A 26,385-nucleotide genomic window follows, 5' to 3' on the forward strand; every position below is an offset into this window, starting at 1 on the left:
GCAAAAACCATCAAGCGCTACAACGAAACTGGCACACATGAGGACCGACCCAGGAAAGGAAGACCAAGAGTCACCTCTGCTTCTGAGGATAAGTTCATCCGAGTCACCAGCCTCAGAAATCGCAAGTTAACAGCAGCTCAGATCAGAGACCAGATGAATGCCACACAGAGTTCTAGCAGCAGACCCATCTCTAGAACAACTGTTAAGAGGAGACTGCGCCAATCAGGCCTTCATGGTCAAATAGCTGCTAGGAAACCACTGCTAAGGAGAGGCAACAAGCAGAAGAGATTTGTTTGGGCCAAGAAACACAAGGAATGGACATTAGACCAGTGGAAATCTGTGCTTTGGTCTGATGAGTCCAAATTTGAGATCTTTGGTTCCAACCGCCGTGTCTTTGTGAGACGCAGAAAAGGTGAACGGATGGATTCCACATGCCTGGTTCCCACTGTGAAGCATGGAGGAGGAGGTGTGATGGTGTGGGGGTGTTTTGCTGGTGACACTGTTGGGGATTTATTCAAAATTGAAGGCACACTGAACCAGCGTGGCTACCACAGCATCCTGCAGCGACATGCCATCACATCCGGTTTGCGTTTAGTTGGACGATCATTTATTTTTCAACAGGACAATGACCCCAAACACACCTCCAGGCTGTGTAAGGGCTATTTGACCAAGAAGGAGAGTGATGGAGTGCTGCGGCAGATGACCTGGCCTCCACAGTCACCGGACCTGAACCCAATCGAGATGGTTTGGGGTGAGCTGGACCGCAGAGTGAAGGCAAAGGGGCCAACAAGTGCTAAACACCTCTGGGAACTCCTTCAAGACTGTTGGAAAACCATTTCAGGTGACTACCTCTTGAAGCTCATGGAGAGAATGCCAAGAGTGTGCAAAGCAGTAATCAGAGCAAAGGGTGGCTATTTTGAAGAAACTAGAATATAAAACATGTTTTCAGTTATTTCACCTTTTTTTGTTAAGTACATAACTCCACATGTGTTCATTCATAGTTTTGATGCCTTCAGTGAGAATCTACAATGTAAATAGTCATGAAAATAAAGAAAACGCATTGAATGAGAAGGTGTGTCCAAACTTTTGGCCTGTACTGTATATATATATATATATATATACATACATATTTTATTCTTTTATTTTTTTTAACAGGATAAAACCATTTTTGGACATATCTGTGGAAACAGCATCTAAGCCTCAAGCCTGAGAGAGTTTTTCCTATGGCATCGGCTGGCTGACAACTCAGAGCTGGCTTTGCTAGCACACACACAGTTATCTTCTGTGGTTCACCACTAACTGGAGAAGGAGTGTCATACAAGATGAATATCTCTCTTTTCCATCAAGTATTTTTTACAGTGTTAGTTATCAACCATTCACAATTTAAGAAGTTCAACATTTAACAATTATGCTTGTATTCCACTCAAAAGTAGAAGCTAGTTATACTGGCTTACATTTTATAAAGAATGAGGTCTAGTTAGTCTTAGCTGTCTCTCTTTAAGTGCTCCAGTTGTGGTGATGGCAAATGATCAAGCTGAAAAGATTCACAGCAACATGTATTTCTGTGACCTCAGCAATCACAGAGCCTGTTTACACCTGGTAATTTATATGCACCGTGGGTGATCCAATCACAAGTGGACGGCACTAAATACAGGTGTACATAGCCATCAAGACACATTGTGATGCGATCACTCAAACCACCTGGTGACGTGACCTGGGGCACATTTGATCACATATCTTTTGAAGTGTAAACACCGGTGCACCCAACACAGGATGTGGTTGTTTTGGTGACAGCATGTTAACACTCCATGACTTGTCCTTTTTTAGACAAGTTGGACAAAGTGTTATGTGACCCTGCATCATTTTGCCCTATGAAAGGAAAAGTGTTGAATTGTCCGGACAGCAATATATCCAATAGGCTAGGGCAGTATCACAGTATTACAGTATACCAGGGTATTTAGAAAGCCCTACAGTACGATTTTCAATTCCAACAAAAATACAGACTCTCCTCTTTCTGTGAAACTCATTGTATGTAGTGCACATCATGCGCCACCAGAGGTCAGTCTCTACTAGTAGACAGGCAGCTGAGCTGACAGACATAGTGACTGTGAGTGGTGGGGATACCATTACAGGACTGTAAACAGCTGCAACAGCAAAGAGACTGTGGGGCAAACAGCATATTTTCACATCCAACTCATTAAATTAAGGGTTTCTTTTGGCCAAACCTGAGTTGGTGATTGTTGAAACACTACACTAAATGACTAAAAAGACTGACTAAGATGGTTTTGGTGAGTTCTATTTTGTTTCTGTTGAGCTTCAATAACGTATATTTAACGATGAGTTAACAAGGCAACTAAGCTGACGTTATTCTTCGCTCAGTGTAAAAGAGAAGGGGTTGGGTAGGTAGCAAAAACACCATCATATACTGTAAGTTTCATGAAGCTATGAAAACACAGATCCTACCCAAGCCGAATCTCCAGCTGAACTGACAAAACTGCTAAGGTTACTAATGTGCATGCTAGCAAGCAGCTAATGAGAGACTGCAATGATTGTGCATGAGGCCCTTTAACCTTCTAACATGTTTGACATTCAGCATGATAGACACAGGTGTTAACAGCAATGTGTCTTGGCTGCCCATTTTTGTTGGGATCACCGAAACACAGGTCAATATCAGGTGTAAACCAACCTGATCTCACAGAAATACGTGAAATGACCACGACCTCTTAACACCACATTCCGTTGTGGCAGCACATAATGGGTTGAAATTACATGCTGGTACCACGGAAACAATGCCAATGTAAAGTCAATTAGGATCCTTTGTCGTGGTGGACACACGGATTCCCTGATTCGACAACATCCTGTATACACACAAAAACACTAAAGTGTTCTTGATATTAAAACAGCAATTATATTCCTCTGTTATAATTTCCCACCAATAATAATAACAATAACAATAATAATAATAATAACATGATAGTTCGGCTGTACTAGATATTTGAGATATTCAGTAGATTTACTTTTTTACGACACTATTTGACAACTCTACAATCACAGTCCCAAAAATGCCGTTTCTAGAGAACTTGCTAAAATATCTGAAATTAACCATCATCCTTACTTTTTCTGGGTCCATGTCATTGGTCCGACAGCCCATTGGTCCGACGTCCCGTTGTTCCAATATGTGATTATACTAGGCTATACTGTATTTGTGTACCATAGAGGATCAGCAAACGCAACAAAAGTAGGCTACTGGTTGAGATACAAGTGTCAATGAAACACATAACCTCCTGTTATTCACTCTGGGGTCCGGGTTGTGTGGGGAGCTCTCCGCGGTGCTGAACGACTCCCGGTGGGTGTATTTCTGCCTTGACAGTGTGCCGCGACCGGCTCTAGGTCAGCTGGGAAAGGCTTGAGGCGAAGCAGGCTCACGGCTTATGTGTTTGCCACTTTCTTTTTCATTTTAACCCACACCATGATCTTTTCCTAACCCTAACCAAGTGGTTTTTGTGCCTAAACCTAACCAGACCTTAACCACAGGGCATCATGATGATTTCAGAACAACGGGACTTCGGAACAATGGGTTTAATATGGTCGGAACAATGGGCTGTCGGACCAATGGGCAGTTCCCCTTTTTCTTAACATGTTTCATCTAGGTGCGGTGTCATTACTAGTTCGGCTTTACTAGACATTTGATATATTCAGTAGATGTATCTTTTTACGACTTTATTTTACAACAAGCCGCAAAAACCTACCGCCCCAACAATGCTGTTCCTAGCGTATTAGCTAAAATCAAAAATTAGCCGACATCTTTACTTTTTCTTAACATAGTTCTTCTAGGTGTAGTGTAAAAAGTAGTTCGGCTTTACTACTTACTACTACTCCGCCCACAGCGCAACGCTCTTAAAGCCCTATACACATAATACATTTATTTCATTTCATGGCCTTGACATTAACCTGTCATATTGTTGAGTTATCAAGGACACTTTCGTGTCAAAAGTGTTAAATTTCCATTGTTGGTGTTGCGTGTTAAAAATGCAATTCAACACTTGTGTAGTTACATTCAACTATGTGAGAGTCATTGCTCAAAAGAGTTGGTGTTAATCTGGGGAGTTAAATCCAATCAACACTGAACAGAATTTCTCCCAGAATTCCAACGGATCTATGACGAGCGGGGAGAATATGCGCAAGGACAGCAGACCACTACCATCTTGTGGCTCTGATCGGCCAAATTTGTGTAAGTATATCAAAGACAACAACATGTATATTAAATACTATTTTCTGTGCAGTCGTATGTTATGTGCTGATAATTAACTTAATACAGATGAAGGGCTAAAAAAGCGGCTAGTTTAGATGTGGCAGAGTCTTATCAGCAGCTAACACTGTGACGAGGTAAGCCTCGTGTTCAAGGTTAGCTGGATTGCTTTATGCTATTTTTGATAAGTTACGTTTGCACAAGGGTGTCGATGAATATGCACAATTTGCTTTATGTAAGTATACAAATTTGTCCGATTCTACGTAAGACAAGACGGTAGAAATGTGCAACTGGCCATTTTTTGCCAGAGGTTTTCAGCTAGTTAACGTGTTGATGGAATAAAGCTGGAGGCACTAGCCATGCCGCGTTCCACTCTAAAACCGGAGCTGTTTGCGGGTGGAAGGAGTTTTTTTGGCTTTTATCTTAACTTAAGGATCTCAAATTACCATTAGCTGGAGCTAACACCAGAGTCACGCACACACTAACAGAGAGATGTTGATAATGTATCTCTGTGTTTACGGATAAGTGTAGGTGCTGTTTGCTGTTTGGAGACTAGCTATCATGATAGCAGGCAGGCTGAGCTTCAGTAACATCACCGCACTGGTTCCCATTGTCCAGGGACTAGTTAGCGTCATTCGCATTATCCGTGAGTAGCAGCAGTGTCATGTTTTGTCTTATTCATTTTTCTTGGTTCCTGTTTTATTTTAAAGTGTTCTGTCTTCCTGTCTGCACCATGCTGTGATTACCCAAATGGGTATCACCTGTGTTGATTTCCCAGCCTGTTTCTACTTGTGTAGTTATCTCTGTGTTTTGCATGTGTCGGGTTGTGTGCGTTTGTTCCCTGCAGTCGTCCCCTTTGCATGTTCTCGTGTTACTGCCCTGAGTTCTGCATTTTTGGGTCTGTCTACAATCCTCCACCCTGACAAGTAGCGAGTAACACTAAAAAACAAAACAAATACTCAAATTAGTTCTTTATAAATCCATGGTGAACACACAGTGAGTGATGGCATGGTGTGGATGTCTTTTCTTCTTTTTTTCTCTTCACAGTACATCATGTTGGTGAAGGTGAGATTTGGATTTGGAGAAATTCAGAAGTATGTCAAAGTGGCTGAGACTGATGAGGGCTATGATAGCTTCGACACATTCCTTCAGAAAGGTTGGCAACCCTTTTCACACAGCCAAGAATGTAGTTAACAGAGTACTTGCTTTAATACCTGTTGAACTTATTTAATGTTTATATTATGGAGTCCTGTGGAAAATTCAAAAAGTGCTTTTGGAAGTTGTCCTAAAATGTTAAATTATAAGCTTATCAAATTTCTATGTTAATCTATGTTGAAGTAATGCTGCTCATAGTTTAGTCTTTTTATTGCTCTACATCTAGTATGTTTTTATCAGTCATTCAAAAGCTAGACCTTCCACTTGAGACTGAGCTGCACTTGACAGATGAATCAGGGACAGAAGTGGACGCAGATGTGTTTGAGAAGCTTTTGCATTTTTTTTTTTTTTTAACTGTTTTACAGTTTTACTTCAGACTCATCTATCGTACACTTCATTGGAGTCATCCATGTCAGACAACTCACCAGCATCTGTGTCTGGAGACTCCTTGCTAGTATCCTCTGATTCATCAGATACAACAGTGATTGTTAAGACAAATGGAGGGAGGAGAACCCATGCTGAACGGGAATCGGCAAAAGAGGTGTGCAGCCACGTCCACTTTTGTAACAAATTGTATTAGCTATCAAATATCAGATACAAAGATATTGTGCAGTTAAAGTGTGGTTTTGTTGTTGGATGTGATGATGAATATAATTGCTAACTTTCTGATTCTTTATCTTTTAGATGGTGAGAGATGCTCTCCAGGCCAAACCGGGGGGGGGCAAATTAATTTGGGATGAATATGATAAAACAAAAATATTGATGAATAGCACACGGAGACAGTTGGTAAACCTTCTCGTGGCTGACATGGTTGAAATTCATGGGTAAGACTACAAAGTTCATATTTGCACTTGACATTGAATTATTTAAAAAAGAGCTCACTCATTGTAGAACATTGCATATTCATTATTACAAGCAATACATATACTGTACAAGCAATTCATGATTTAATTTCTTTTTTGACAGCAATATATATTAAAGGGCTAAAACAAACAAAAACAATTGATTTGAGAGAGCCTATAACTCACTGACGCTAGTAAAAGTAAAATGTAATGGGAAAAGGAAATGTAATAATGTTCATCATCGTTCGTCATGTTTATCTTTCAGGAGGACCCCGCCAATCTCTGTGCGAAGTAAATACGCTTTGGGTATCATCTCTCTATTTCCCAGCCTCAGAGATCCATACTCAGACAATAAGTTTGTAAATGAAAACCTTGTAAGTCAACTTAGGAAGCAGAAATACGTTCTGATCTCACTCTACAATGTATTGTTTTTAATATTACAGGAACACTTCTATGACCCACAGAGTGGATCTGGCTACCTGGCCTGGAGGATAAAGACGGCAGCTAAGTCCCGGAGATCCTCCACCACCACTGCCTATCAAGATAGTCCGAAGAGAAGGAGGGAGGTTCAATGCTCTGATAAGCAGCTGCTTGGTGATCAGTGTCATGAAGCAATATCCTTTTGAAACATTCAACTGATGCATCAGCAATCAAAGAGAAGATGAGGGCCACATTTCAGTACCGCCAGTCACTGGTTCAAGATCAGCAGTGCTCTTCAACAGTCTTGGATGCCAAATTATTCAAGGTGTACACTTTAACTTGCATAAGTATGAAAATGTGTGTTCTTCTGTAGATTGACCAAGACTTCAACATGATGTTTGGAGAGGAAGTGTCTGGAAGATTTTTGGCAAAATGGCCCACATTTTTAAAACCTAGGATCCTGGCTGACTGCAAAAAAATGACTTCCAATGAGCACATTGAAGCCCTCTTGTCCATGCAGCAAGACTCCATGTGGTTCTGGTAAGTTTTATGTGATTTATGTGAATGTGTCCAATATTTATCCTGTTTTCCCCTAGGCTGGGACAGTGACCTGTCAAGTGTTCTGCTCTTGGTTCACTTGCTTCCCCACACCTCTAAAGGCCACAAGAAGAGTGCAAAAATCAGCTCATGTCAAGCTGTTGACCATGTTGTGAAATATCTTCAGGTATGCAATTTTTTGTGTGCTTGTGCAGTTATTCTGATGATCCTACTTATGTAGAAGCACTGTTTTTTACTGGCACAACAGTCATCTGAATGTGCTATATTTCATTATTTTCTAATGATTCTTTTTTATATTTTGTTGTAGATGGGAGCCTGTGTTGAAACCTTCCTTGCTAGTGTGGAGCCAGGACAGCCCTTCCTCCTGTGTGTTGCTGAAAAGAAGAACAGCACCCAGAGATTCTATGTCATCATTGATCATAAAGCCATCCTTTGCAAGGCACAGACATCCCTGGCAGCTTTCGACGAGCTCTTCAAAGCACACTTCACCTTCAGCATCAACTACCATGAATCCCTCTACAATTCTATACGTTCATCCAAACCACAGTTTTCAACATTGACGTGGGAAATGCCAAGGAAAGTCCCAGAGTCAAGGACCTTAAAGCAAGATTTTTGCACGACACTTGAGGCACTTAAAGATCCCTGGCTACAAACATGTTTCTTTGTTATATTTGTAAGGCACACCACAAAAGTTCTGCATTGCTTTGCCAGCATTTAAGACTCCATCACGGTTTATATCCTCAAAAAACATTACGTTTGAAATGTGGACAACCAAGATGTTACTCATCATTTTGTACGGTTTGATGTTTGCAGGGATCGAACAGCAGGACTATACAGTCAGGTCCCTGTAACAGATAAATTTGTGTATGCACTAGTGTTGCACGATATACTGGTACCAACGGTAGACCGCGGTACTAAAACACCACGGTACATATGATACCATAATGTTGGAGTTCTGTAGTACTACGGTACCTCATGGTACCACTACTGTGGGATAAGTTCAAAGTCCAATCGCAAGAGGGTTAGTGTCCATGCGCCGTCCAATAACGGCACACGCTGGCCACCTGGCACTCAATATGCTGCTGTAGTGGTTTGTTTTCCAGTGACATGTCAGGTATTAGCTGAGCTACTGAGTATCTTTAAGCAGTGAGAGTTATTATTTATTTATTTTTACTTGTAGGCACTGATTTGTTTTCCACAGGGCTCTACGGTGCAAGTATTTTATTCGCATTTGCGACTAAAAATAGTTTTGAGCGAGCAAAAGAAATCATTCAGGAGCACACTGTGCGAGTACAGATTTCAACCAGCAGCAGAAACAAAAGGCGAATCCTGCCGGTTGTTGAACGGAGGTCACAGACAGTCAAATATGGCGGAGGCTCCACCAATAAGACAAGATAACGGCTTACCAGCGACGGAGAAGTTGGTGTCATGACTGCCTAGAAGTACCTGGACAACTGAGCCGTGGCGGCACACAGGTTTGTGACATGTCAGAGGAGAAACGAGCCGTTCAAACTTGTCTCTTTGTGGCAGGTAACGGTCCACAAACCTCACCACACTGAAGGGACTGTTCTTAACTTATCAGGGGAGGAGGGTGGCTGGTTGGTTTTTATTCTATTTTATTTATTTATTTTATTTTGATCCCCCCTATGTTAATCACTTATTGATGCTGTTTTTGAAGTATGAATAAGTCAATAAGTAATTTATTCCATTGAAATATCAGTGATGTATTATAGAAAAGTGATTTATCTTTTTATAAATGACAAGAGGCACATCTGCCTAATTTCTGCTGTGGTATCGTGATACTACTCAGAACCGTGATACTTTCACTGGTATCGTACTGTGGGTCCCAATTTTGGTACCGTGACAACACTAGTATGCACCCATCCTGGGAACACTTCAGTCTGTGTTCAAGAACACTGAATTATGTGAAAGTTTCTTGCAAGCCAAACAACATGAAGAAGGCATTTATAAAGACATATGTGATGGTTCATATTTCAAGAGTAACATTTTGTTTTCCCAGAAAAAACATGCTTTACAGATTCAACTTTATTATGATGAGTTTGAGACTGCAAACCCCTTAGGTTCAAAGAAAGGGATTCACAAACTTGGTTGTATTTACTTAATATTGAGGAACTTGCCGCCAAAATATAATTCTGTGTTGATAAATTACATGTTGTGGCACTCTTTCATGCATAAGATCTGAAGACTTATGGATTTGATGACATTCTGAAGCCTCTTGTGGATGATCTTAAGATACTCAAAACACAAGGAATTGAGGTGCCTTGCTCAGACTTGCCATTGCTTGGTTCTGTTATACAAATAACAGGTGACAATCTAGGTTTACATAAACTGTTTGGTTTTGTTGAGTCCTTCAGTGCTACATATTTCTGTAGATTCTGTTTGACAAGGATGAGTCTGTCTTTACTGAAGATGACCCTGGCATAATTTTTCGTACAAGAGAAATCCATGCAGAACATTGTGCAGCTCTACAGGACAATCCTATGTTGGTTTCAGCGTTTGGTGTCAAAAAGACATGCTTGCTCAATACATTGCATTTTTTCCACACCTTTGATAACTTTGCAGTTGACATAATGCATGATTTGCTTGAAGGTGTAGTGCGGTAGGAACACAAACTTGTCTTTCAATACCTTGTCAACCAGAAGTATGTCTTTGAAATCATTGTCACAGAGGATCCAAAGTTTCAACTATGGTTATACTGAGAGAAAAAAATACACCAAGTGGTTTGAAAATGGATGAGGCTAGCAAGGATCTTGGACTAAATGCTATTCAGTCATGGTGTCTTGTGAAAAATGTTCCTCTTATTTTTGGTGATGTAGTGGAAAGAAATAACTGTCACTGGAATCTGCTCCTCCTCTTGATTCAGATTGTGAATATTGTGTTTTCACCAATTGTAACTAATGGTATGACATACTATTTGAAGCACTTGATTAACGACCACTACAAGCTGTTTAAATTTTTGTTTCCTCAGAAACGATTGATTCCAAAGCATCATTTTATGTTGCATTATCCACGCTGTAATCGAAAAATAGGTCCACTCCTCCATGTATGGTGCATGAGGTTTGAGGCCAAACATAATTTTTTTTAAAAGATCAGTGAAAATTTTCAAAAATATCACAAAAGCATTGGCAAAACAACACCAGAGACACCTAGCTCACCACTGGGAGAATTTTGATTTTCAGTGATTTGAGTTTGGTCCGGTGAAGAAAGAAATTATTGATAGCTTGGTGGGAGGTGAGGTTTTAAAGGCGCTGTATGTAAGAATGTGGCCAAAACGGTTACTGCACTCAAATTCAAAATACTGCTGCGAGTCGTGTCCGCCCCCCCCTCCCCTTCAGATTGGAGGTTGCTGGACAGCGGCACGCTGGAGACTGATTTGTTTGTCCATGGACGGCTGCCGTGGCAGGGCCGTGTCGCCGCGTCCTTGATCTTCGGTTTTCCAGCGGACCATTCGAGCAAGTCCGGCTTCCCTGCTGCTAACGCTGCTGCCGGGATACAGCTGAGGAGAAGCCGGCTGCTAATGCTATGTACCAGGACACTGCTAATGCTGCTGCTGGGATACAGCTGAGGAGACTGCTAATGCTATGTACCAGGACACTGCTAACGCTGCCGCCGGGATACAGCTGAGGAGAAGCCGGCTGCTAATGCTATGTACTGGGACAATGCTAATGCTGCTTGCCGTGCTGCTGTAGCTCAGTCATAACTGTAACTGATGCTGAGACTCTACTGACTGCTCTACTTTGAAAGCACAGACTGCAGTGGGTGGCGCAACAGGCCAAAACACAAATTCAAAACATAAACATGATTTGCGGACCGTAAAAATGTTTTTTAAATGCGAATATTCTGGTATTCTGCTGTACTATTGTTGTCTGTGAGATTAGTATGTTATATGAACATTATTCCTTAGTCTCTCTGACATATTAGGAGGATTTTACAACTATTTGCTTTAGATTTCTTACATATAGCTCCTTTAAGTTCTGTGTTTCATGTGAATGCATACTGTGAAGTGTCAACCACTAATTGGGTGAAGAACTATGGAACAAAGTATCAGATTGGAATGTTTGTTTGTACTGGAACAAATATGGAAATTCCTGTTTTCAGAAAGGTCACCAACATCATTATACATGATGAGCAAGCTTTCATTTTGACCTGCAGAGTGGATACTCTTTATTTTGATGATCATTTTAATGCATACTGTATCGAGGAGAGCGGATTCATTCTCTGTTCCTCCAGTTAAGGAGATGATTACAGACCCTATGACAAACAGTTTTCGAACGAGATGTGTGAAAAAACATACATTGTACCACACTGTCATATTGTCTGACCTGTTTTTGCAAAGCCAGTGATGTGTGTTTTATGTGGTGTGCTTGTTTGAAATACAGGTTGATTCAAACTGCAACTTGTGTGGTTTTCTTTGTAAATTCCAGTGGCATGCATTGTTCTTGGATTATTAATCAAGTCCAAGTAGTATTTCTTAATGAATTAGAATTAGAAAAGATTTCTATTAGTTATATTTATAACACTCTCCATAGTGTTAATATAATTTGAACTTTATTTAGTGTTAAAAATACACTCACAATGTTAACTTTTTACACTACACACAAGTGTTGCATAAATTCAGCACTAACAGTGTTAAATTTCAACTACTGAGAGTGTTGTTTCAGCTCTGTCGCAGTGTAAACTCTTTAGCACTTTCTAAAGTTTTATTTTAACTCTTTGTAGAGTGGACCAATATAGACACTTTCAAAGTGTTGAATTTAACTCCCTTAAGACTTCTGATTTTGCTGTTGACACTGGATCCTAATTGACTTTACATTGGCATTGTTTCCGTGGTACCGGCACGTGATTTCAACCCATTACGTGCTGCCACCACGGAATGCGGTGTTAAGAGGTCATGGTCATTTCACATATTTCTGTGAGATCAGGTTGGTATAAACAGTCTCACAGAGTGATGTATAGCATTCTAACCAAAATGGGTGGCAACATCGCCTGGTTCAACGTAAAATCATCCCACACAGATATTAAATAATCAAATGCAACTACCAGCATCGTCAGTTGGTAGTAAATAAAGCCATGTCCACTGGAAAACATTAATATAAGGGCTCAGTCACTGCAGAATCATCATCATTCATTATTTCTTTGACAATGACAAATTGGATCAGTAGTTTCAATAAGTAGATGTCAAGAGAGACAGGTGCATGTATCTTAAGTTTTTTTAGAATTAAAAAAAGCACATATTGTACTAATCTCATTTGAAACAACAGCTCTTTCAGTTATTTCTGTCACCCTCCATCACGTACTCTCCCATTGGCAGTCCGTTCTCTAAATCCAACTGCGTCCTACAAGAGTTACAACAAGAAGAAGAAAGGCTGGGGGAGGATCATGCTCATAGTCCTACAGTTCTGTACTACAATTGACCCTTTCCTAAGCCTCTCCCTTAATCAGTCACTGTCTAATCCTACGTTAGCAACCGTGTGTAGCAATCGAGAGGTCCGTCAAGCTTTCAGCAGAAGCTAATATGCGTTACCTTCAAGTCCGATACCTGATACCCAGAAAGTGTCGAAGGTGGTGTTGAATTTTTCCCCTTCCCCAAGCCCAACACCCAAGGAACATATGGCTAAAACGATGTGGAAGACCACATGAACAGCTGAATCCAGCAAAGATCAATAAAAACACCTACGTTTGTTCCAAGTTAAGATGCTAACTAATGTTAGCTAATGCTAGCTTTGTGTGCTAGCTGCTCTCCCTTTGTCTGTCCCAAGGCGGGAACATAACTCAACATTAACTTAAATTTAAACCATATATTGACTGACCCTGCACCCACTATTTTAATGTTCTCGTGATTTATACTCTGCCAGCAGATGATATTGTGAATGTAGCTCTCACATGCATATTGAAGACCTTTCTGTCGGCTTCTCTCTGATATCTCCGAACAGTTTTTCCAGAAATTTGATATTATTTCCTTTGGAATATCTCTCACTGATAGCGCTGAAAACTCCATATTTCTTATGCTAGGAGCGAAAGCTTGACAGACGTGGCAACAGTAACTAAGGGGTTTTTTTGACACAATATTCAAATTTGTCTTTTTAAAAATCATATTATGTGGCATGTACCTTGGCATGGCATGGGTTGTCGATATACAAGAAGTATACAGCATGACACCTGTCATAACAGTTGGCCTAGTTCCTCTATATGTAAACCCTACTATTCCTCTTGCTAACATCCGACAGTAGTCTGTGCTCCAGAAATGCAGCATATTTGCACATCCCCCTGCTTAACCCAACTTCTTTTAACTCACGATGGCACATTTTCCTCTGTGATCACAATGTTGTAATGGACAAAGAGAAGTTTGATTTGATTTGATTTCTTGTTTATTTCGAACATGTAAACAGAAATGTCATAAGAAAAAAAGCAAACAAAAGATTCTCAACACAATTTTGCAATTCGGTTTACATTTCCGAAAAGGAGTGGGAGGAAGTACATACTTATTTAATCCCACCCCCTATCCATAAATCCTTTTTTTGTTAATTAACTAGCTTCCCATTACAATAATTAACAACATAAACTTTTCCCTTCAATTAACAAACAGAAATACAAAAACTTTTCTTGGTAGTACGAAAACTTGGGGTTTTAAAATTGAATAGCCCTCTTAAATTATAAATTCCCTCTTGTTGTGTAAACATGTTTTGAATATTTGCTGCTAGTAAATGATTTTTTGCCCTAAACATTATTTTGCTATTTGATAATTGATCAGGTCTTCCAGTTTTAATATATGTGCCTGTAAGAATAATGGGTTTGTATGATCCTGATATCCAGCTTTGTGAATGCAGCGTATTGCTCTTTTTTGAAGAATGATTAATGGCTGTAGTGTAGTTTTGTAAGTGCTGCCCCAGACCTCTGCACAGTAACTTAGATATGGTAAAACCAGTGAACAGTACAGAATGTGGAGTGATTTGTGATCTAAAACCTGTTTTGCTTTGTTTAATACTGCAATGCTTCTTGATATTTTGGAGTGGATATGTTTGATGTGTGATTTCCAGCTGAGTTTTTCATCTATTGTAACACCAAGAAACTTACATACAGAAACTTGCTCAATCTTAATCCCATCTACCACAATATTTATTTGGGTACCTTTTCCCAAGTTCCCAAATAACATGCATTTTGTTTTGGTTAAGTTTAATGATAGCTTGTTTTTATCAAACCATATTTTTAATTTGCACATTTCTAAAGTAATATGTTTTTGTAACTGACAAACATCATCTCCGGAACAAAAAATGTTTGTGTCATCAGCAAATAAAACAAGTTTAAGTGTTTTAGACACACTGCATAAATCATTAATATATAGAATAAACAATTTAGGGCCCAAAACTGACCCCTGGGGGACACCACAGGTAATGTCCAAACACGAGGAGCAACAATCACCCACCTTCACAAACTGCTGCCTGCTAGACAAATAACTTTTCGGCCAGTTTAGCACAACCCCCCGATGCCGTACCTTTCCAACTTTTTGATTAATATGCCATGATGTATGGTGTCAAATGCTTTTTTTAAATCTATGAATAACCCAACTGCATACTGTTTATTGTCTATGGAGTTTGTGATGTCCTCTATTGAATCAGTTAATGCTAGTGATGTAGATCTATTTGCCCTGAATCCATATTGACTGTCACTGAGTAAGTTATGCTTGTCTATGAATTTTTCCAGACGATTATTGAAGAGTTTTTCGAGTATTTTGGAAAGTTGAGGGAGTAGAGAAACAGGTCTGTAGTTTGTGAAGTGGTGACTGCCGCCAGATTTGTACAGAGGTATGACTTTGGCTATTTTCATTTTGTCTGGAAATGTACCGGTTTGAAATGATAAGTTACAGATATGTGTGAATGGTTTTGAAATCCCCCCAATGACCTTCTTGACCACCGTCATATCAATATCATTATAGTCTGCAGACCTTTTATTCTTACATTTTTTCACAGTATCTTCAATTTCTCTTTCATCCACAGCAGTGAGGAACATTGAGGAAGGATTTCTTTTTATCCGTTTTTCAACATCAATATCAGAAGGCCCATGATCAGGGATTGTCTTTGCAAGTTCAGGTCCGACATTTATTTAGTTTATTATTGAGGCATAGAAAATATTTGGAATTCTATGACCTATAGTGCTGGCTTTATAAATATATATTCATTAAACATTTCCTGGTCAGCCACAGCGACAAAGATTGTCTCTTCCTGGTGAGGATCGTGTGAAGATACACACAAAAGACTCCATGGCAACCCTTCCAATGCACTCTATTTGCTTGTGTAGCCCTGTTTTTGTGTTGCACCATGGGACATCTGATATGTGCTGGGGGGAGTCATCTGACCCTTATCATACAGGTATGACACACAACAGAATGTGCTTTGACTTTACACCTTGATGAAAGCTGTTCACAGATCTAGATTAGGACCTAATTATACTCCCAGCTGGAGTGATAATTGAAGTGAGAATTTTGAGCAGATCAGAGAGGATCTGTGGGGGGATCAGAAGTACAGAGTGTGTGCCTTGGGCTTTACTTCACATTCAGCTGTGTACTACTATTATATCCAGTATGCCAATTCACTCTGTTCCTGAGACACAGAACTACCGTGCATACTTCACCTTGACAAGGACAATGATTTCAGACACTCCAGCAGCTACTGCCACATCTCAAGGCTCTGATGCGTTCAGATCCTAATTACTTCTATATTCATTACCACTGGTTAAAGTATATCAGCACAGACATCAGTGCACATACATTTGTGCAAGCTTTGGCTATTCTTTACAGTATGTGAGGATTTTATGAATTTGAATTTTCACCAGATAGCATTAGTACCCCCCTTCCCACAACCAGCCACTTTCCCCAAGCTCTCTTAGCTTTTACAGTATAATAAACACCCAATAGAAACTAACATGTCATGGAAAGGTATATTTTACACCTACTTTCCTCATTAAACAGAAAAATATAACCATGCAGCTTTTAAATTCAAGTTTCTCTCTTTCACCAAACTATGACTGGCTTCATTGCCTTGTTAACTCATGGTAAAACTCCATTCAAACTCGACAGAAACAAAACTCATCTGATTCACCAGGTAAGATGTAATCATATGCTGTTTACCCCGCGGTCTCTTTGCTGTTGCTGGCCAGTTAAGAGTTCAGAGAGGTTATCTCCACCACCACCAGCTACCTTTTCCACCAGTAAAGACTGGAGACTGACCTCTGGTGGCACGTGCTGTGCAGTACATACAATGCATTTAATAGGAAGAGGAGCGTCTTTATTTTTGATGGTGTTGACAATCATACACACCACCTACCCAGACAGTTTTGCAGACCAAGTAAACCCCTTCATGCCTTACTTTCCTCACTTCCGTTTCTCTTCTTGTATGTTGAGCTGAACTGACAATCAGAATGATTCACCAGAGGGCTCCACTGTCTCTGATGCCAATTCAATTCAATTCAATTCATATTGAATTGGCTGAAAGAAAGCTGACAAAGGCCATTGAATGCCAACGATGCTGGACACACCTTAAAGACTGGGGCCACAGATGCTTACCAACAACCAAACATTGACCAACTGCCAACTGCGGCTTGGTGTGTCAGGGCCTTAATAATTTCACTATCCACCCACCTCAGCACGTTGCATAAATCTTAATGTGAGCAGATCTGTGTACAAATTTTGACTTTTCACTTTATCCACATTTTTTTACTATTTTGTTAACATACAATATAGTATAAACACATTGATATTGATTGATATTTTGTAACTTACTTTATGCTGAACATTTCATTTTTTGTGTCATACCCTACTTCCTGCCTGCAAGGCTGTAATTTATCCACATACATCTCACCAAGTTCACTAATTTGTACAGTTTGAGATAAAGTGATGGATTACATGCTCCTATATGAGCTTAGAAAATTCTCCAGTGTTCTTTGCTAGTTCCTGTCATGTTGGCTGTTTGAAAATTCAAGCTTTTCTTTGTTTCCATTTATCAATTGTAGTGTTCATATCACTCTGATTGTAGGTGTTCATATTTTTTTTTTTTTATTTCTGATTTTTTTTTTTTTAAATCAAGATATTATGTTGTTGCTGCAGTTTGACTGTGAAGAATAATTAAGTTTTAACTTAGAAGGTCAGGCCTATTATATCTGTAGCTCCTGTGATAAATGACTGTAAAGTTGTTATAGTACTTCTCTCCCAAAGGCTTTAAGCCAATGATAAGAGGCTTCTGTAGAAGCTCCTGGCTGTTAATGTAAAGAAAGGTCAGTATATCAGACAGACGTCAAAGTTTATCAATTTAAGAGACCTTCAACAGTCCTCCAACAGTTCACACCCATTATTCAGGAATAAAAGATCAGGTGAGACACTTTTCTCTGAAACCTCTGTCTCACACTGGTTCTGATGTGAATCTTGTCAATGTTGTTAAACTGAGAATGAATTAGAGATCTACTTAATTACACAAGGCCATTTAGCAAGAATCCTGACAGGTGATATTTTCTCACTGACAACTAAGTGCTGACACTTCATTCAGCTCAAACAAAACTAAATAGCCACTGACAGGGGGATGGTGTATAAACAGTTCCAACTAAAGGGGCTTAGATGTATAATAATTAAAGATGCTAACTTATTTTTATATTTATTTTTTTGTGACCGATGGCCGACCTATACCAACCAATCATTAACCATTTACTGACAAGTGTGTGTGTGTGTGTGTGTGTGTGTGTGTGTGTGTGTGTTTGCTGCAGGTGGTGTATTTCAACACAGTTTCATCGGATCCCTGCAGTGACTTCCAGTGTCAGACACAGACAAAAAAAAGCCGTCCTTTCATGTGGGCATGATACGCTTGCAATTATTGTGTATTGGTGCCTGGCAGTGTCGGGGGAAATGACAAAAATGCAAAGTAAGGGGCCGCAGAGTCTGAGCTGGGCTGACAGGAGGGCTGGTGGATGGGTCCAGCAACAATCAACTTCACTTCCCGTATGATTGTAAAGCCAAACCCTGTTCTTTTTTCTAGACCCAGCCACATGCATGCATTGGCCAAACCTAACCTAAGTGTTTGTTGGCAAGTCAATTTGCGGTGTTGTATCAACATAATGCATTTATTTTGAAAGAGACTGTATGCAAATGGTACATTTCCTGTGCAAACTTAAGTAAATTTTGACAGACAAACAGACAATGCATGTAACAGGCTGAAGTTGACACAACATCCCACAACATCAATAACAAACACACCCAAGGTACCTTGCAGGTCATATGTCGACGTGGAACATCTTTGACCAAACGTAAATATGTTGAGAGTTGAGAGTCCACTTGCCCCACACACAGAAACAGGGCTTACTGTTAGCATCACATGGCTAAAGTTACGGGTTTAATGACTGAGACGACATTCATGTAAGTTTGTCGGGACTGTTTAATCGCTCAGTTTCAATGTTAGCCGCTGCAGCTGCGTTGGCTCATGCTAACCTGGCAGACGTTGAACTGACCATTCTGTGTAACAGCAGCAACAAAAAGTTTCCTGATCCTTTCAACCGATGAAGAAGATTAGTGACGGGGGAATCGCCTTTCAAGTACGTGTCAACCTGTGCCTCTGGGTCATTAGGTCGTTGAGGGGTGCTGTAGTTGTCCCCTAGGAGTAACACTATGGCATTGTCCTGGCAGCGGCGTACGACTAGCCGGCGGCAGGCTCTGCACGCTCATCATCTCCCCTGTAGTATTAGTGTACCATATATGATACATTTTTAATTGTTCAACTGATTCAACTGTATTAATTGGTCAAAATTCTTGTCAATTAACCGGTAAATAGTTAATTAATTAACACCCCTAATAGTAATTGTTAATGCATGCAATAGTGATGACAAGAGGTCTGATTCATGTGCCTTTTTCTTGCAATCTGCCACTGTGACTCATCTCAAAGTGTGGTGGTTTTCTTTGCCATTTGTGTCTTTGGTTTTAGAGAGAAATGGAATTTCAACTGCTCTGTGTTTAGTTTGCTTTAAAGGCAGGCCTGCAAGCTGCAGTGGGTTGAGAAAGATGACAGTTCTGAGAACGGGGCTTCTTTTAAAGGCACCACTTTCAGTGTTGTTGCCTCTTCTGCTGCCCAGACAAAGCTCAGTAGTTAAGCTCACTTTGGACAAGGTTACATTACTGTAGCTCAGTTAAACAAAAACATTTCAAGTTACAGCATCTGAAAATTGTTTCATTACAAACATTAGGTCAAGCCCTGCCTCAAAGAGCAACACCCACACTCATTTTTCTTTTTGCTCTGTATACATAAATGGAGATTCATGTTGGCACATAATGGTAAAGGAATAGTTCATCAAAAAACACAGTACAGTGTAGTCCCCTCCCTAGGCTCTCTATGGTTCCACAAAAAAGTTTTCTATTGCTTGGCCTTAAGGAGAGTGCCCAGAAAATGAAAGCATAACAGTGCAAACACACTTCTGTGAAAAAGTTTATAAAGCATCCAAAAAGACTCAGCAAATTCCTGTACAGCAGTGTCTTGTATACATTTGTCTGTCCCCTGGGATCACAGGAAACTGAACCAAGGCCACACCTCGACCCCTGTTGAATTCCCCCACAAATAAAAAACCTCTTAGATCTACATGTAGCTATTTCAAAGAGTGCAAACAGGATAAGGACAGAAATGTAGGAAAAATTCCCAGCATCAAAGTAATAAAGCACCATAAGACAATCAAGACGAGGTTAAAAAACACACTGCTCAATAAGATTTCAGCCCACAAGACTAACAAGTAGACTCTGTAGGAGTGTGTGCACCAGGGGCGTAAGTATAGACAGTGCAGGCAGTGCGGTTGCACTGGGGCCCGTGAGGTGGGGGGGCTGTAGACAGAGTGGGCCCTCCAACAATGTGTTGGGTGGAGAATGGGCCCTTATGAGTGACTGCCACCTTGAAAATATGCCTATGCCTAATATGTGAATAATAAATAACATATTTTGTGTAAAGAATTTTATGCAGTGTCTTTTTTTTTAATAATACTGCTGCAATCATCAAAATCTAAATTTCTGAAACAGATTATGAAAGGGATACAGAGTTACAAGAGGGCTTTCAATCAAATCCTTCACATTAAATCAAAATGCTAAAAACAAGACAGTTTTAGAGTTTGGTATGACACTGAGTTACAGCGGAGTTTGCTGCACTTCCAAGCAGCAACCTCCAAGAACCAAAAGCTCCAGTTAAGTCTGGCTCTAGAAGCAACCCTTTCCAATCCCCATAGACCCCCATGTTAAAATACCCAAATTTACAGCAGAAACAAAACGGTTTTGGCCGTCATGGCTTTCAACATTCATGACAACAGTACAGGGGGTGGATTTTTATATTTATTAGCTACCTGTTTGCTTTTTATTAAGGCCTAAAGTTATGCATATTTACAGTAAGGGCTTTATTTAAGTGACAGGTTGTCTGCGAGGCATCACCATAGTCTATGAGTTAGATCTACCCCTCACTCCTTCACAGCTTCAACTTTTCATCCAAATGCGGTCAATTCTGGCCCCAAAAAGCCAAGATGGTGTTGGCAGAAATGATGAACTCGAGGCAACAGGGATAACAGGGTAGCTACATCCTATGGACCATTGGATCCATACACACTTGCCTTACTTGAGGCCACTTCAATCTAAAAACCATGTGCACCGTTTTGCTACGTTTTTCAGGTTAGATGACGTTTCCATGAAGTGGTGTGATACGGTGTGCAAACAGGCATTGGGGTACGTACCCCATATAATAAGACACAGAAGAACAATTAACACAGGGACACAGGATAAAAACTGTAAAATGTGTCTTCCATTTCACTAAGTGAAAGTTGATGTGGCAGACTGGTTATTAAGTAGTTGCTTATTTAAACATCCAGTAGTTATGAAGCAACATTATCCTTTATTTGGAGTCATGCTGCTGTTCACCTGTACACCCACCTGTAGTGTAAGTCCAATTTTCACTCTACTTTTAGCTCTGCTTTTGGACTGCAAATCATGAGAAAAATACTCACAACCATGGCCTTTTAGAAATATATGGTAATGAAAAGCTGAAAATATAAAACTGAAACTGAAACAGTCTGAACCGCTAGCTAACCTCCACCTGACCTGGCTGGTGCACAGTGCAGGGTGGCCGAGGCTAATGTTGGCCAGCCAGTGGAGACCAGAGGGTGGGCAGTTCTGCATATTAATGCAGCTAGCCAGATGGTGCACAGTGCAGTAATCTGAAGAGCAGCAGAAAATAGGCCGACATGCGAAACCGGTCAAATATATTCCAGACAGTTAACCATTAAACAGTTAAACATCATCCCCACATTGTTCCTGACAGAATGTCTTTGTTTTTATATTCATGTAAAAACAAAAATATGACCAGCATTGATACTGAAGACAACGAACAACAACTCTTGTTATGGTTTGTTGAGAGTGTCTATTGGCTTACCCATAGATGCAGGAGATGTCAATGACCACATCGATCATGTCACAACACAGTTCATATGTCTGCATATCCACTGGACTGCTGTCTGTGGCTATGTAAATCTTACTGACCACATCAAACAGGAAGGCCTTCTCAATACCTGAGTTCTGAAAACAGAGGCAGAGACAAGAAGAGCATCACTTAGTGCAAGTCATTCATATTACCACAATTGAGCTCTAGTGGCCATTAAGAGCTTCACATGACAAAAATTAGGCCTACATGCAGGGAGTGTACTATCCTCTACACAGACCATGTGCTGTGACAATCAGATAAGAGGCTTTCTTTCACTAATTTCACACACTGGTCTTTGATATACACATTTATTATTTGAAAAGGGTAAATAAAGAGAAATGCGTGTATCCCAATGAATTCACATGAACAAAAGAAATAAGGTGGCTAGATTATAATACAAATCTTAAACAATTAACATGTTTTACAAGCTACTCATTCTGAAAAATAGGCGTGATGAAGATTGACCAATATAAGCGGACGAGACTACTACACACCTGAGGCTGCAGATGTTGCTGGATGATGTCATGCGCTCATTTTTAAAGATTTTTAGCATCATAATATGCCACATATTCAAGGGTTTTAAAATGAAAGTTAAATAATGAAGTCAAGCTGAACAGTTAATCTTAAAGCATCAACCTCCAAGTTGCCAGTCCTAGACGCCCAGGTATTCATATTCATAGACTTGTTTGACAAAGGTCCATCAAGGTCTATCAAGATTGGCAATTTTCATACAGCAGCAACAGTATGTGGATGATGTGAAAATGAAACCTGACAGTGGAAAAAAAAAACATTAATCATATGGCAAACTTATGTTATAAGCAGATTCACATAGGAACATGGTCTGCAACTCAGTTTAACCCCTGAGAGCTTTGTGGCAGCTAAACACATTGAGAACAAATTATAAAAGTTGTCTCCTGTTTTTCATCACACTGTTTATTCTTAATATTACAGCGCTCTTTAGCTGAGTAGTTTATTGGTATAAAATTGTTTATTCCAGTGGGATAAGTCCTAAATACCAACCTCTCTCCCGGGACAGTCTGTTTAATTGTTCCTACATGGAGCAACATGAATAAATTACAAATATTATCAGACCCCAAAAATGTCAGCAAATTAAATTGTAATGATTAGATGAGCATTTCCCAAGACAATAACATTTAACATATAGTGTACAATATCATTATAGGAACTTCAATAATAGTCCTCAAAAAAAAATCCTCCATAGGAGAATAAGACTAAGTGGACTTTTTTTTGTTAAACTATACACTGTAGGTGACATTTTGAATGAATATGGCAAAAGTTAAGGTTGTTACTGTAGGTCAGTGGTTCCCAACCTTTCCTTCCTTCTTTTCTCTTCATTTTTCTGTTTTTGAGTAAACTGATGAATAAGTGAGTAAGTGACATATTCCATGGATTTTTCACATTATATTCAATGCATAACAATAACAGTACAGAACAGCTAACCCAAATAGTGAAGTGCAGCAGTTTGTTTAAAACAGGCAACATATACGAGGTCTCTAGTGGGACCTGTGCTCACAGCCCAGCACTGTGCAGCTCAATTGGTATTCTCCAGACAACACCAGAATTGGCAGGTCTGCTACTGGAGCCCTGTTCTCTTCACAGATGAGAGCAGGTTCACACTGAGCACAGGTGACAGGCGTGAAAGAGTCTGAAGATGCTGTGGTGAATGTTATGCTGCCTGTAACATCATCCAGCATGACCTGTTTGGCTGTGGGTCAGTGATGGTCTGGGGCATATCCTTGGAGGGTTGCACAGACCTCTATGTCATAGCTGCTGACTGCTGTTAGGTACTGGGATGAAGTTCTCAGAGTGATTGTCAGACCTTACGCTGGTGCAGTGGGCCCTGGGTTCCTCCTGGTGCTGGAGAATGCCTGGCCTCATGTGGCAGTGTGTAGGCAGTTCCTGGATGATAAAGGCATTGATGCCATTGACTGGCCCTCTTGTTCCCCTCTGACCTAAATCCAATTTGGCACTTATGGGACGTTATGTATCAGTGCATCCAACGCCGCCAAGTACCACCACAGACTGTCGGGAGCTAACTGATTCCCTGATCCAGGTCTGAGAGGAGATCCCCCAGGACACCATCCACTGACTCATCAGGAGCATGCCCAGATGCTGTCAGGAGTGCATACAGGCACATGGGGCCCATACACACGATTGAGTCATATTATAAGTTGCCGTGAAACCCAAGTTGCATCAGCCTGTGATTTCAATTTTTTACTTTAATTTTTGGTGTGATATTGAATCCAGCCCTCAGTGGGTTGTTGATTTTGGTTCCCACCAACGTTGTTGCGTCATTTTATTCTCAACAAATTATACAATGTACATCAGTAAAGATTTTCAATTTGAATAATTCATTCGTCAAGATTGGATGAGTGATTTAAGTGTTTCTACTGTATCTATTTATCTATCTATCTATCTATCTATCTATCTATCTAGTGTGTGTGTGTGTGTGTGTGTGTGTGTGTGTATATATACACACACATATATATATGTGTGTGTATAATTCATTTTTCATTACAGCATGTTTTATTGTCCATTCTGGGTTGGAATAGAGTTGCTGCCCCAAGCAAAGAACTTAAAGTACCTCAGACACTTGTTCACAAGTGAGGGTAAAATGGAGTGTGAGATGGGCAGGTGGTTGCAGTCATGTAGGTGCTGCGCTGGACCACTGTGTTGAAGAGAAAGCTGAGCTAGATCATAAAGCTCTCGATTTACCCTTAGCTTTGGGTAGTGACAGAAACAATGAAATCACAGGCAAGCACCAAAATGAGTTTCCTCCATTGGGTGGCTGGCCTTAGAGATAGGGCAAGAAGCTCAGGCATCCAGATGGAGCTTGGAGTAGAGTCACTGCTCCCTCATGTCAAAAGGGCTGGCCCCTTTTGACTTGAGGTGGTTCCGGCATCATGATCAGGATGCTTCCCAGGTGCCCCCAGATAAGCAGATGAAAATTAAAGAAAAAAAAATGGTGTTCCAAAACATGAAGGTGGACTTCAAAAATTTGTAGAAGGATAACAAATAATACCAATAAAATTATAAAATCCAAGTTTAAACTTCACATCCCTAACAGACAGTGGAATACAGTCCATCTCATTGAAATTTGCCAATAGAGCTATCAAGTAGTCTGAAATTTTAGCCAGTAAACAGTAAAGAGAGTCTTGTCAAACTTTGTGGACAGTTGTGCACCAACAACACACAGGTATAGAGGGAGAAATACAACCTCAAAGAAAAAAACACCCATCTGTAATAACAGTAGACTTTCTTACTCTTAGGTACGGTACATCTAAAGGTAACAGAGGATCACTGCAGGGAAAGATTTGTTTAATTAATTACCACATCTTCATGACTGACTTTTCAATTACATTTACCTCTTAGAGAAACTAAACTATCATCTGTTGTCTTCAAGGCTGGATATTCAATTAGAAAGATATAATCAGTTATTTTTACCCTGTCAAAACACCATGCAAAGTTTGGATTTTAATGTGAAGTTTGAAACTTTAAATATGACAGCTTATGCAATACTCAGTGTCCTATCTAACAGAGTGGGAGACGTGACTGAATAGAATCAGTGAATGTAAGGCCTTTCAGAAACTGAAGAGTTAATGAACACTTCAGCTCTGGACTATTAATTATATGAAGAATCACTATGGATACAAGCAACACAAGCTACATTTTGTTGGGGCGGAACTTGTCCGCTGTCAAACATATTAAAATAATTTTATTACATACACTGTACTCTGGCTCAGATCAGGGAAAAATGTGATTGGGATATACAAGGCAAGTTAAAACATTTTAAACGGTTCACAGATTTTTCTGAGGAACAGCATTCTAGCTGGACTTGCAAAAATTTGATTGTCAATAAATTTATTTGTCTTATGAATTTTAAATGTGTTCATTTATTTTTTATTTATTCTAAATTTAATTTTGAAATGATCTATTTATTTTTAAATTTCTTTCTTTCTTTCTTTCCTTTTCTTCTTGTATTCATTTATCTATTTATTGTTTTCCCTTTGTTTTCCCCAAACCAATTTATTTCTGTATTATTGTCTCATACATTTATTTTTTACATTTCTTTATGCATTTTGTTCTTCATTATGAAAATTAAGGGAGGCACAAGTGCTGCTCTGCTGTGCTGTGATTGCCCATAGCACAAAACATTGTTTTTCCAATGGTAGAGAAGAAACGCTACGTTTAGATATCAAGGTCAAGTCCACAGCTCCACATCTGAGGGGTATGAGTACACTGGCAGACAGCCATCAGAGGGCCATGGGCAGGGGCGAAAATCCCATTTCATAGTTGGGGGGACAATAAACAGTAAAATTTTAGACAATAATTACAGGGGGGGACAAGGAAATAAAGTTGTAGCCTGTCTTTTATACAGCATCTTTTACCACAATTTGACGCTTTAATCTTTTCTCTATCTCTCCAACAGGCAGGCATAGGACTTTTCTCAGCACTGGCTGAGTCCACCTGCACATGTCCAGATTTAAAACAAAATGACTGAAATCAAATTAACATGTACATAACGATAACAGTCAGGTGCGCCGTGCTGTCCGAGGTGCTGAGTGTGTCTGGAGCAGAGCAGGTCTCTGTCTCCCCATGCGCAGTAGTGTGAATATTTATGCTATTAAGTAAACGGAGAAAACAT

At 39.9% G+C, this 26,385-nt stretch overlaps 1 protein-coding gene and 1 pseudogene across 1 annotated transcript in view; one reads left to right on the forward strand and one right to left on the reverse strand.

The window, feature by feature from the left end:
• Positions 1–26,385, reverse strand: part of rragd (ras-related GTP binding D) — an 82,410-nt gene that overhangs the window by 41,798 nt on the left and 14,227 nt on the right. The window contains exon 5 of the mRNA XM_033643471.2: positions 21,672–21,814. Coding sequence (XP_033499362.1) covers positions 21,672–21,814 — 143 coding nt within the window. The remainder of the gene's footprint in view (positions 1–21,671; positions 21,815–26,385) is intronic.
• Positions 4,811–7,118, forward strand: LOC144467001 (uncharacterized; annotated as a pseudogene).

This window comes from Epinephelus lanceolatus, chromosome 15, assembly GCF_041903045.1.
Source record: "Epinephelus lanceolatus isolate andai-2023 chromosome 15, ASM4190304v1, whole genome shotgun sequence".
Lineage (NCBI taxonomy): Eukaryota > Metazoa > Chordata > Actinopteri > Perciformes > Serranidae > Epinephelus > Epinephelus lanceolatus.